The sequence below is a fragment of the Aethina tumida genome, chromosome 3 (genome assembly GCF_024364675.1).
Source record: "Aethina tumida isolate Nest 87 chromosome 3, icAetTumi1.1, whole genome shotgun sequence".
Taxonomy (NCBI): Eukaryota; Metazoa; Arthropoda; class Insecta; order Coleoptera; family Nitidulidae; genus Aethina; species Aethina tumida.
In genome coordinates, this window is record NC_065437.1 from 24,412,508 (window position 1) to 24,426,223 (window position 13,716).

The 13,716-nt window shown below is 30.0% G+C and overlaps 2 protein-coding genes across 3 annotated transcripts; one reads left to right on the forward strand and one right to left on the reverse strand.

Moving 5' to 3' along the window:
• Window positions 1-578: 578 nt before the first annotated feature.
• On the reverse strand, window positions 579-5,012 carry LOC109593956 (clumping factor A). Of its 2 annotated transcripts, XM_020009094.2 has the most exons (7): window positions 4,577-5,012; window positions 4,383-4,517; window positions 4,040-4,167; window positions 3,754-3,970; window positions 2,529-2,725; window positions 2,099-2,464; window positions 580-2,043 (listed from the first exon to the last, which is right to left on the reverse strand). In XM_020009094.2, exons 1-7 carry the CDS (start codon window positions 4,660-4,662, stop codon window positions 971-973), a joined length of 2,202 nt encoding a protein of 733 aa, XP_019864653.2. In that variant the 5' UTR covers window positions 4,663-5,012; the 3' UTR covers window positions 580-970. The 2 variants fall into 2 exon arrangements, with proteins under 2 accessions (XP_019864654.2, XP_019864653.2); XM_020009095.2 differs by lacking the exon at window positions 4,383-4,517 and having other exon boundaries at window positions 579-2,043.
• A 101-nt stretch (window positions 5,013-5,113) lies between these two features.
• LOC109593957 (uncharacterized) lies at window positions 5,114-10,424 on the forward strand. The gene is made up of 10 exons (XM_020009096.2): window positions 5,114-5,424; window positions 5,483-5,712; window positions 5,767-6,181; window positions 6,235-6,350; window positions 6,407-6,444; window positions 8,968-9,606; window positions 9,657-9,841; window positions 9,896-10,029; window positions 10,080-10,247; window positions 10,301-10,424. The coding sequence occupies exons 1-10, from the start codon at window positions 5,334-5,336 to the stop codon at window positions 10,418-10,420; spliced, it is 2,136 nt and encodes a 711-aa protein (XP_019864655.2). The 5' UTR covers window positions 5,114-5,333; the 3' UTR covers window positions 10,421-10,424.
• Window positions 10,425-13,716: the final 3,292 nt, after the last annotated feature.

The window sequence follows — 13,716 nt, forward strand, 5'->3', positions numbered from 1 at the left end:
ATATCTATATTAAAATTTGATAATTTATTTACTTTTATAAAGCATATTTTTCATATTTAAGAGATAATTTATCTATATTAAGTATAATTAGTATACCCCCTGTATTTTGTAATTAAATATACACAAATTACGAATTATATTTCGACATACTATATAATTAAAAATCGTTATATCATGTTGAAATTTACGATGTAAAATGGATACTTATAAACCCCGAAATAACTAGTATTAGATTAAATGTGTAGTAAAATTGTAAAATAAATGTACCAAGAATAAAAGACCACCCCCATAATTCTCCACAATAGGCAAATTTTTACGTAAAATTACTATTGCCAATACGGTCATTCCAAAGAGCTTTATCAGTGTTGTGTAAACTACAGAAGTAGTTGAATATTCACCTGTGTTCAGTGTTTCATTGAATGTACACAAAAATACATAAAATACACTAATTGCAAACCACTTTTGGAGTTTTATTCGCCTTCCCAAAAATCATGACACTAAAGAAGTATATTATCTAAAAATTATTATTAAAAATTATGCATCCAATTTTATTATAAAACATTTTATTAAAAACAGTACACACAATAAATATAAGTCAATATACAAATAAAAAAAACATTTTAATATATTACTCTATAATTATGCAACAAATTTATATTTGTAATTTGGTACATGATGGAAAAGCAGCCATATTAACATAAATAAATGGTTTGGCACAAATAAATAAAATATATTGCAAATGAATACTAATTAGAGATTATGTATGAAAGATTATACATAGAGATTATAAAAGTTTAAATCTGTACTAATAATAATTTATTTTCGTTTCTATTATCCATAAGTAGAAGCAAAGATACTTTTAAATACATTTATGGAAATATATAAAAATTTATCACTAAATATATAATTATCCTCAAAAAATGGAAAAAATTTAGCACCATCACAAGAGGCACAATACTGATGTAAATTATTAAACTTGAAATATTGCATCCTCATCATGAATATTATCACTACTCTTGTCTTCCTTCAAACTTTTAATCGTCGAATAGTTGGACTCGTTCGCACTCGAATTCGAAGCTCCATCTCCTGAGCCGTGATTTTGAATTTTCTCATAACCAGGCACTTCCGAGTCAGTGTCATTGCCCAGTTGCTCATACGGAGGATCAGACAAAGACTTGCCTCCACTGTTGGAACTTTCTGAGGTATCGTTGTTGTCAAATCCTTTCTTCTTTATTTTTTCATAGGCTAACACGTCAGAATCAGTCCGACTAGAGTCATCGTCCAGTCTTTCGTAGGGCGGCTCAAAGTCTTTGACACTTTCATAGTTCGGATCGTTCTGATTTACTGATTCGTAGTTTGGATCAGACTCACTATCGTTGGACCTGTAAGTTGAATAATCTGGATCGGAATTCATTTGATTAGGCATTGATTCATAGTCGTGTTGATCGTTTCGGTTCTGCAGACTATTATTTGAACTATTTTTTGGACGTTTGTTCACGACGGAGTAACCGTCTATTGCGTCGGGTTTCTCTTTGATTCTCGAGTAACCGGCGCAGTCGCTGGCATTTGAAATTTTATGTCGCAGCTCTTCGTAGTTAGGATCCGATTCACTGACCGTCCTGTTCTTTAACACCTCGTACCCTGGGTCGCTGCTGGTAATACTTTCTGGTCCATTAATACTTGCGTAACCAGGCTCTTCGTTCCTGATCTTCTCGTATCCTGGGTCGCTAATTTTCCTGGGAGATTTCTTTAGCGTTTCGTAATTGTGCTCCTTTCGACGTCGCTCCAGTTTTCCTTCCTCCACTATGCCGATTGAGTTTCTGGTGCTCAAATCGGGGGCGGCTTTCTCTGGTGTTCTGTCTGAGGTTGTGTCATCCTTTTTGGATTTTTGTACTTTAGCATAGAGGTCGTCTAGGTTTCGCGGTAATTTATCGATGGTCGGATCAAAATTGGAAACAATCGGTGGTGGTGGAAGGGGCGAATTGGCTTGACGTTTTTCTGGCTTCGGAGAGCCAATGTTGGCTACCGAACTGGAAGACGAAGCTGCAAGAGGATTCAATTTATTAATTATACTATAATTTTTTTAAACTTTTATTACCTTGTCTAGAATGAGTGTAGGAATGTCCCGTAACCTGCTTCAAACTATCCACACTCGGAGGTGTGGGTTGGGGAGCCGGCTCGTACAGTTCATCATTCTTCTCCGCCTCTTCGCCTCGGTCCTTAGTCGGAGCCTGATTGATTTCCACTTCCGTTGTGACCGGAAGTGCTGGTATCCTAGCGTACGTTTCGCTCTCGCTCGTATAGATTTGGTTATTGGGGTCGGGAATGGTTGTGTAAACTTCATCGGAGTCATCAGATACCGTCGCGTAATGAGGGTCTTGCTCGCGTTGCTTTTTTCGCATCTCCTTGGTTTGTGCCATTATGTTGGCCAGAGGTTCCCTGACACTAATACTTGTGTATCCCTCTGTAAAAGAAAAAATCAAATAAAAATTTGTTACAGTTTTTTAATTGATTTATTTATTTCTTACTGGATGAGTCTTGCGAGTCTCCGCTAAAATTGACCTGGGTAACGGGCGGAGTCATGTAAGGCAAATCGGGACTGGCGGCTATTCCGCCAGCGACCGCTGAAGCAGCGGGAATATCCACACCAAGGCCGCTGTGAGCCGAAGATCGTCTGGACCTCGGCGGAGCGGTTGGTTCGTTCGATGTACTCGGTCCATCAACTCTGAAGAATTATACCCAATTTTATTAATAACAGAATACAAAGAGCCAATATCACAGGAAAATGTAAATATCAAATAAACTACATCAAAAGAATTATTGCACCAATTTCAAATATGAGAAAGTTTTGTTCCTATTGGAATCTGATTTATCCACACGTCCACACATTTGTTCAAAAGTTAAACTTTTATGAATTAAAATAGGTGATAGGTTAAAGCAACTTTTTAAAATGTTAAATATTTTAGCCATAACTCTTATTTAATGTGAACTGTTCAATTAATACGAATTTACTATTGTTGTTTGCATAAAACCTACTATTTAATAAAATGTTACATATTTTTTCTATATCCCCCACAATAACAAACTTTTTGTGTAGTTTTATCTCTGTAGGATGTTTAATATAAATTAAATTTAGACTCGTTATTAAAAACCACTTTCCCACAGTTCTGTGGTACAGTGAATGTTATCTTAACAAAGTTAAATTTGCATGTTCACATTTTTAGTAGAAACGACTATTTTTCTTTAAGTCTAGCGTCAAACGAACCCTCACCATTCTATTCTCACAGTCCTTGAACTAAGTTTTGATTATTTTTTGACACTCGAATTAGCCAGTTCTGGCTTGAAAAATAAAAACGTATGCAATTTATTAACGAATAAAATTATTGATAGATCAGTTGCATAGTAGACACAACAATAACAAAAAAACAATAAGTATTATAGATATTGACATTCAGTAATACAGTTCATATTACTAATATATTTTAATATATTGTTACAATTATAACTACTTCTGTATGTATAAATTTGATTAAAAATGAAAATTGCCTAGTTATGTTAAATTTATTAAATAGTGTATATTTTATTAAATAAGTTTTAATTATTTTTTTCAATATCCCTAACTTTATAATTTTTCTTATAAACATAGGTAATGAATTACCCCACTCCCACTTTCCTTTTAATATTTTAGTAGTACCAGTTGGCAATAAAAAACCTTTATTAAATGAATTTCTGTAAACTAAAATTACTACTAACCTAATTAAGCTCAGTCTCTCTTCAGATCCAATTTGATTTTCCTCTTGAAGAGTCAATCTGCTGGTGTTCGGTTGCACTTGTGCATAAGGGTGTTCCTTGTTTTTGATCTTATCATATTTTACCCTTTCATATGGTGAAAAGTCATCTGCTTGGCTCATAGAACTGTGCTGAGAAATACTAGGCCGTGCATCTCCATTTGAAAGGAGACTTCTCTTTGCTAAAAACAAATATTTAAAATAACTGATTCTCAATATCTATTTTTTTTTTTTTTTTGACAAAGACCAACCATTATTTTGGTACTGGCCAACAGTGGCATAATGCTCAGAAGAGTTATCACCATTAGGTTCCCAATGTACGGCATTTTGATCTGAGGGAATATCTGGAAGGCTCCTTCTAGTGTTTGTTATAGTACCCCTAAATCAGATGTAAATATAAAATTTATTAGAAGTTTAGTGATTTCTATTATTTATTGATCATTCATACATTATGCATAAAGCACACATAAAAACAGCCATGCAACATTTCACTAGCATACTAATTACAGATAAACAAAATCAAAAGCATCATAATTGAATCCAAATATAATTAGCACAGAAACTCATTAAGAGTATGAGGTGCCCTTGTATTACCGTGTATTGGAATCTAAGGTCTCGCCACTAGCATTGAGACCATCAACAACACATGGTGCAGCGGAAGGCAAGTGATTAACATTTTCATCCGGATTTTTTTGCGTTACCATGCCATCAAGCCCTAGCCAATCATTTCTACAAAAACATGACAAAACATAAACCATAGTGTTCAAATCATCAAACGAATGTCTTACTTGGGTGTTTTCTTTTTCCAACACAAACAGAATATCAAAGACATCACTAGAATTACAATAACTGAGATATGAATAACTAATATCATATCTATCTGCACTGCACAGTTACATTATGTCCATTGCTGTGTTCTATTATCATATCGTTGAATGCGACTTTAGTTTGCACCGTTAATTGTTGGAAAATAATGCATAGTCAATGAACCGTGTGTAAATTATTTGATTTACTTAAATCTCAGGTTGAGTAGGTGAAATAATAGGTCACACCTTCATATGCATTATAATAACAATTATGGTATACTCTAGTGTACGGTTGTTTAGGGAAAGTACTTTTACAATGAATCGTAGAAAAGAACAACAAAGATCGCACCAATAACTTGTTTAATTGTTAAAATCACAAAACATGATCACTTCTCAAATGGCAAGTGTCAAATCAAAACAAAATAAATACACTTGAATAAACAGAAACCACCACTAGGGTGCGTCACGGAGGTTTCAACAATTAAATTACAACAGAAATATATTGTTTTCTAGTATAAACACAAGTAATTCATTTAATTATAAATAGCAATTTAAGATTTGCGTAAATTTTCATTTGAGAAAACATTTTGTACACATATATAGGAATCTACTTTCGCATAGCACAACCGACGAAAAAGTAACTGTCAAACTGCAACGCGCGAAGTTTTATAAATACTACTGCATTTTAAAAACGTGTATGCAATTTGTTCTTCGCCGCCTAGTCAGATAAAACTCCGACATGTCCCAGAACCAAGAAAATACTTTAGCGAATGAATCGCAAATACGTATGTCGGAGTACCGAAGCTTATTGACCAAAGTGGAGGAAATCGGTAAACATTTAGGTTATTAAATAATGTTATTGTTATTGAATTTTTTGTTTACTTACAGAGGAAGAAAATAGTTTGGGACTGAACACTATTGATGAGTTGGGGGAAGTGTTACATAAAATTAAAAACTTAGATTCACAGACGGACATAGAGCAAAAAGTACAATTTTCAGAAGAAATTTTTTTGGATTGTTTAGTACTATCTTCAACTAGTAATATTTTGAAGAAATGCGTTAAAGCTGTGGATGTATTTACCACAACTTATGATAACAGACTATTTGCTGAACGTATTGTATGTGTACATATATAAATGATATTGAAATGTTCTATTCTTATTAATTTTTAGAATTCAAAAATTCATGTAGTTGGGGAGAACAGCAAGCCTTTAAATATTTTAAATCTTTTGAAAGATGCTAGAGAAATAATTCCAAATGTGCCTAAGTTAAGCTGTCTTTATGGAGCTTTTGAATTTGATAAGGCACCAGAAGTTAAACAAAGAAAGGAAAGAGTTAAACACCAAAAAGAACAATTACAGAAAAAAGCACCTGAACATGTAGTAACACTGGACAAAGAAGAGCAAAATATAGAAACAATTGTGACATTATTTTACAATGTTTTAAAAGAAGAGTACCAGAAAAATGAGGAAGAGCCAATTTCTTATTACGATTTTGTTATTGATACTGATGACTTTGCTACAACAGTAGAGAATATTTTTTATACTTCTTTTTTGATTAGAAATGGAAAAGCCAAAATGAATTTAGGTATAGGTTTTTCTAAATGTAACTTCAGATTTAATATATTCTAAATTTTACAGATAATAGTGGCAATCCTACAATTGAGCCTGTTGGAAAGTCAGCTGCTAAAAATTTTCGTAACAAAGGTGGTGTTAATTCACAAATAATTACCTCAATAAGTGTAGCAAACTGGCAGGTAAACAATATAATTGGTTAATGCAAAATGATCCTTTTACCACTATTTTTTTTCAGAAATTCAAAAAACCAGGTTTCCTTCAAAAAAATAAAGAGCTAATGGAAAACTAATCAACTGTTTGGACTTGTATGTACACATAAATTTGTACAAATTTTATTTATTTAATACTTTGTTTAATAATTATATAAATAGAAAATATGTTTGTTGTTAAGTAATAATTATATTTATATTTTTGTACATATGTATTTTGTTACAATTAATAAATCATTCACAATTGATGCTGTATAATTTTGATCCTTATTTCTTTGTATATTTTTTAAAATTTATTTATTTATAAATACTATTTAATACTATTGATGAATGTAATTAAAAATTAAAAACTTGGATTTACAGACAGACATAAAGGATAATATACAATTCTTAAAAGAATTTCTTTGGATTGTTAAAAATGGAAAAGGTAAAATTAATTTAATTAAAAATTTTCTTAAATGTACGCAAATGTGTTGCTTAAAAAATATGTTTGTTGTTAAGTGTTAATTATATTTATATTTCTTGAAACTAATATATCATTCTAAACTACTGCTGTGTAGTTTCGATCGCATTCTTTCTATATTTTAATTTTAAAAATGGTAAATTATAAAAGAATCGAAACTGAACGAATATACCATTCCAATTTAATACATCTTATTACATGTATATTAACAAAGTAAAATTATGCATAAAACATGATTTCTATAATTTCTCTAAATAAAAAAGTATAATAGAAAGTAACCACAATACATTGAGGTTTTTTTTCCATCAAACTAAACCAAATCAAATCCATGTTATGCTTCATTTGATGTGAAAGCTTATAGAGACCATAAATAATGCAATATATGGTAAAAAACATTTATTAAATAAAATAAATAAAAAACATTTCAGATGTTAACAAATCAACAAATTAGAGTAAGATTCATGGGGACACATAACCAACTCTTATATATTCTCAAGAATATTGTACATATAGTATGACAAAAAACCGCATATGTCAATTTAAAATATTTTAAGTAAATATTTTACTCAACATATGTTGTTTTTGCAAAAATTCATTTATGAATCATCAAAAGTCATTCTTCCAACACCATGATTTTTCATGAATCTCCTGTATTGTTTATATCTATTATTGGAAGCCAATTGCTTTTTCATGTTTTCCTCTTCCTCTTTGGACCACTGATCAAAGTTTTCCCTAATCCACAACTCCTTTTTTAAATATTCTTCTATTTTATGGTCTTCTTGACTATCAAATTGATGTTGGCCCATTTTTAAATATTTTCTAATTATGTACAGTTTTTCTTCTTCATTGTAGGGCTGTTTACAAATTGTGTGCCTCCATATCCAAGATACATACCAATAAATATATTTAGCTAATGTGTAAGGAAAAATAATTAATTGGATCCACAATATATCAAAAATTGTGGGCTTGGCATAAGCTCCTTTGATATCCATTTTGTCTTCAATGATCTTTTTAACAATTTCCTCTTGCTCCTGTTTTGAAATCTTGTTCTTCCCCTTACCTTTTCTTTCATCAGGCAGCAATCCTTCATCACGTGCTATGTCCATAGCCTTATTCCTGTACTTTGGTACAGTCATGAAATACTTTATAGCAGTATCATACCTCTGCCAACCACTGTAATATTGTATAGCAGATATAACTGTCAATGTCACCACTATAACTATTCTAACATCCACTTTAGGGGCCATACGCCGTCTGTAATATCTGTAGTAATGGGCATAATACTCATCGGGATTGTCCAACATGTAGTCATAATCCTGTCTTGATTCCTCATCTTTAAGAATTTCGTACGCGTTGGCGATCCTCTTGAAGTTCTCCTCGGCGACCTGTTTCGCCTCATAGTCTCGATGTAAGTCAGGATGATACTGTTTAGCTAATTTTCGGTAGTTTTTCGAAATTTCACTTTTGGTCGCCTCCCTTGTAACACCCAGTACATCGTAACAATTCTCCTTGCCGCAATAGATTCCTTCGAGTAATTGGGAACTAGTTGCACTTATAAAACATATTAGAAGAACCGCAAGCACGACTTGTTTCATTTTTAGCGGCCACGTTTCAAAATTTGTTGACCATTTTACACGAAGTGATACCTGGACGTCAAGAGGGGCAGCCAATGTTGCCAAATTATTTTGTGCAAATAGTGGAAAAGTCTTCAGTGGGTTTATTATTTGTTTATTTATTATTTAAATCTGTGGAATGGAAAATGTGGCTTGTTATAATTTACAAAAATATATATTGTGGCAAATTTAAGTTTTATATTTAAATAATAATATCAAGTAGCCGATATTGGCAACATAGGATATTGGATAGGTTAGTATACTCGAAGACAGATGTCACTAAATTATTTTAAATTATTACTTTATTTTATAAATTTATTTAAAATATTCCAAATTATTTATATTATCCAATATTTATATTATATATAATGTATAAAACGCATATTATTAAGCAAACAATCTTAAACACAAAGTGTTGTGCACAGATTTCTGCCCAGTGTCAGGATGACAGATTGCTTTTTAAGGTTATATTTTGGATTTCTATATTTTTAGGTTATTTATACACGTAATTTACAATGATTTTAGAAGAATTTATATCTTATTTGAACACATACCTAATAGGGTCTTCACAAAATGACAGTAACATAATTAGAAAACATACTAAAAAATTGGAAACATTAGGAGATATCAGTTTGCCCTTAGATATTAAAAACTGGCATCACTTGTTAGATTCAGGAAACGATATTTGTGGGTCCAATATTTTTGATTATTTACACTCAGTTAAACCCCTAGAAAGCCATGTAAAAGAATTACAAGATGCAAGTAAATATTGGAATATATGTATCTCCAATTTAAACATTGTTGACAATGATTTAAGCATATTTTTATGTAGAAATAGTGTGTTTACTCATACAATACCAAATGTAATAAAATTAGGTATTCGCTATGGTGCTAATAAAATTTTAAATCACAAAATTGATGTTTCAATAGAAGGTAATGACCATAAAAACTTAACTCAATTGAGGTTATCAATTTTATATACAACTTTAAACAACTTTATAAGTCAATGTGTTGATGAAAATGCCACTGAGCAATACACAATTCATTTATCTACAAAAACAAATGGTAATTCACCTCATATTCTCTGTGGCCCCATTTTAAATAAGCAGGGAATTAAAGACATGACAACCACATCAGATGAATTATTTGAGTAAGTGTGATTTTGAAGAAATTGCCATAAATTGAATGTCCATTATTTAGGGAAAGAAAGAATGACTTGATTGAGAGTGCACTGCATAGGTTTCACCTAAATATAAAAAATACTAAAGACTGGCAAGAGTTTTTTGAAAAGCTGGGACATGCAGGGGTAACTATAGAAATGCTATCTGTTAAGCCAAGTAAAGCAATGAAATTGTCATTAACTGATAGTACAACTGCAAATAAAGGTAAATTATATATTAATGTTTGTGTTGTAATGGTTTGCAATTGAATTTTGTTAGGACCAGCTTTTATTTTTTACAATTGCGCCAGGATATCAGTTTTATTCAAAGAATTCCAGAGGAGAGTAGAGGATCAAACTTATCCAGAATTGCCTGACATTGAAACTGTGGACTTTTCATTATTAAACCAAGTGGTATGTTTAATTTAATTTAATCACTATAATTTTACTAACATAATTTACAGGAAGAATGGGAGTTGTTATATGTTTATGTCTTACAATATCCCTTAGTTATAAAAAGTTGCATTAAGGACATCGCAAAAGGGATATTTAATCCCCAAAATCTGGTGCAATTTTTGTCAAATTTATCTTCATTGTATAGCACTTACTACAGGAGGGTTAGGATTCTTATTGTATGTGACTAAAGTAAAATTAGTGTCTTAATTTACTAGTAAATATATTTCAGGATCCAAGAAAACATTTATTCGCACAACTTCACGCAAGGCTTTATTTACTGAGAGCCGTGGAAACGGTTTTCCATAACGCATTATATTTATTAAATATAGAACCTATTAAAAAGATGTAGCAATTATTCTGGTTTTATTTGATTATGAATCCTCTACCATATTATTATGTTAAAGGATTAATTTAATTAATCTTAATATGGGTTATCTAATCATTGCCACACACAGAACGATTATTATTGGTGAAGGTTATAAAGGAAGATTGTAGAATTGTTATAAAACACGCAATTATTTTTATTTTTATTGATATTTTTATACAAGGATGCACTTGTTTTGATGTAATATTTTTATATTTATTAGATATAAATAATTGCATAATATTAAAAAACATTTTAAAAGATAATAAATAATGCATTTGATATAATTGGATGATTTATTTCTTTCATTATTTTATCTAATATTCACGAATAAGAAAAATATTGACAACAAAAAAAATATTCAGAATCATTTTCATGTTTAATATTTTAATATACAAAATCATATTCATAAAAAGTTTGCTAGTATTTCAAAAACGAAGTCATTTGTAGATAAATATAAAAAATTACATTTTCTTCCGCTTCTTGCTGGATAGTAGGGTACACTCTGTGACTTTTCCCATAATTTGTAAAGGCCATTAGAAACTTTTAAACAAAATATGGTTACTTTATCTGATCGAAATCTCCTTAGGTGATTGGGTATTATTTTTATAAGCCTAAGTTTAATACGATTTATATATTATTTATTACGTAAAGAATTGAACAATGACAAATATATATATATATATATATATATATATATATATATATATATATATACAAAAATACATGGACCTAATAGTGATGCTGGGAACTTCCCATTTATTATTTCCAAGCTTACTTTGTGTCTTTAATGGAACATTTGATCTTCCCATTACCAAGAAGACAAAAAGTTTTTCCAATTAAGAATATTCAAACTAAAAAAATTAATAATAAGAAGAAGAAGCTAAGAAGAGGATAATAAATTTTTAAATAATTACTGTTTAATGTAAAAAATAAAATATGAAAGTTTATTATAAATTATGAACCAAAAACATAAATTACTTTTTCCGTTTTTTAATATATTCACTGTTTAATTTTATTATTGATCTATTCCTTATTTCTTTATTTTATTCGGCACATGTCAGAATTTAATATAATAACACTTAAATAATTTTCAATTTAACTCCTCACAAATGACAGAAAAAGAAATTGTTAAATTTAAATTTTGTTTTTCTTTAATACACAAATAAAAAATAGAATAAAAAAATTATAGAAATAATTATTTTCTTGAAATTTAATACCAAAATAAAAAATTCATGTATAAACAATCAAAAAAGGAACAACTAAAAGAAATAAGAAAATATTGTTTCATATTTTGATCTCTGGCCGTTTAAATCAATTTATTTTTGATATACATTAAAGTCTTCGTTAGGCAGGATTCATCCCATGCCTATTTCATCTCTTGTTACATCTGTCCTGGGACATTCTATATATAAATATAATTTGTATAATTATTATCAAAAACAAATATTTTTAATTTAATTTAATTTTTCAAATCAATTTTTATTTGGTGATTTTTTTCAAATTGGTTGCTTTTTTCTATTACTACGACTTTTTGTTGCAACATTGATATAAATAAACTGACTCTTATGGGTTTAGATGATTTATATTGTGATTTTAAAATTTCGAATATATTATTTTTAACGAAAAAAAATTTAATTTAATGAATTTTAAATTTATTTTAATATTTAATACTTTAAAATTTTTCTTCAGATCTTTTTAACTCAAACAAAAAGCTACTTTTCAATAGTATATCTTCAAAATTTAAACTAATTGATATCAAAATAGTTTTTATATATATTTTTTTTAAATTTCCTATATATTTCAATGGGGTTGAATTTAGGAGAATTTGAGACCACGTTTTCATTTCATACTCCATTTTTAGTGACGTGCATTGAGCATTAACTGAATTTGATTTATCATGAGATAAAAAAATATTGTTTTGTTTTAACACTATTATATGATTTTTTTTGAGTCTCATATTAATGTAATAATGTATATTTTTCAAATAAATTCATTTTTGTAATATATTTGTTGAATTAAAATTTGTAAGGACGAAATAAATACTTCAGTGGACTCAAACAAGAATTTTTTAATACATATTATACCACAATTCTCTTTTTGCACGATTTTTTTGGAAATGTATCTATCCTGTAAAAAGAAAATTAAATGTATATTTGCAATTTTCGCAGTTGAAAACTTTTGACCAAATAAATACAACCAAAAATGCAAAAATTTGTCATTGTTTTTTACGCATAAGCTGATTTAACACAAGGAATATTAATTCCGCACATCGGGGTCTCCCCGATAGCGCATCGTGCACCGACCGAAACAAAAAACCGCATCCACAGATGCACACGAGATAATGCCTGTACCTGTCGCAACATTTTTTTAACGTTCACCGATCAACCACCACCGTATGGTCCGTGACGATGATTAAGAATGTCATGCCGGCCGTATCTTAATGTAAACACAACCAGCTGTTAACCCCCGAACCAGTGTGGAGTTCGCGTTGTTTCGCTGACGCCGCGCAAGCAATACGCGCATGTGATCGTCGGCGACGTTGTCGGCAGTTCTCCCTGACGATAGATCTCGGATCGGGAGTCATGTACCCGCAGAATAACTATTGTTGTGTTTGGAAGGTTCTCAAAGTTGAACAGTTCTACAAGTATATAGCTCAGGATTTGAATGGTTCTAAGTCTAAATTCTTGATGTGCATTTAAAGAAGTTCCATATTATTCAAAAAGTTATAAACATTAGAGAATTTAACAAGTAATTATATTCCATAGGAAATTCAAAAACTTGGATGTGGCTTACTTTAATGTCTTTTACCATTGCTACCCAGAACATTAATCATAATTATTTTTTTTCGAATCATTAGAATAACTCAGCAAGTCATTTTATTAACTAAACTTTATTATCTTTTTAAAAATTATTTATGTCAAATGGCAAAACATATTTGTTAAGATATAATAAAATTGAGAATCATATAAGTGTAGTATTTAATACATAATTTTCAAATTTTTGTTTATATCTTCGATAAAAAAAGATAGTTACAAATGGGAAACATAGATACAAGATATAAAAGCCAAATAAGTTGGTGAAATCCTCCTATTTATGTCGTATTTTAATTATATTATTATTATATCTTCTGATTGATGTAAAATATTTACAAATCTGTTGTAATATATGTAACATAGACAAAAGAAAGATATTAAATTTATCGACTTCCGTTTAGTCAAACTGAAGTTTTCAAACTTTATCTTTTTCAACGATTAACAGTGTATCACCACCAAGTGGTA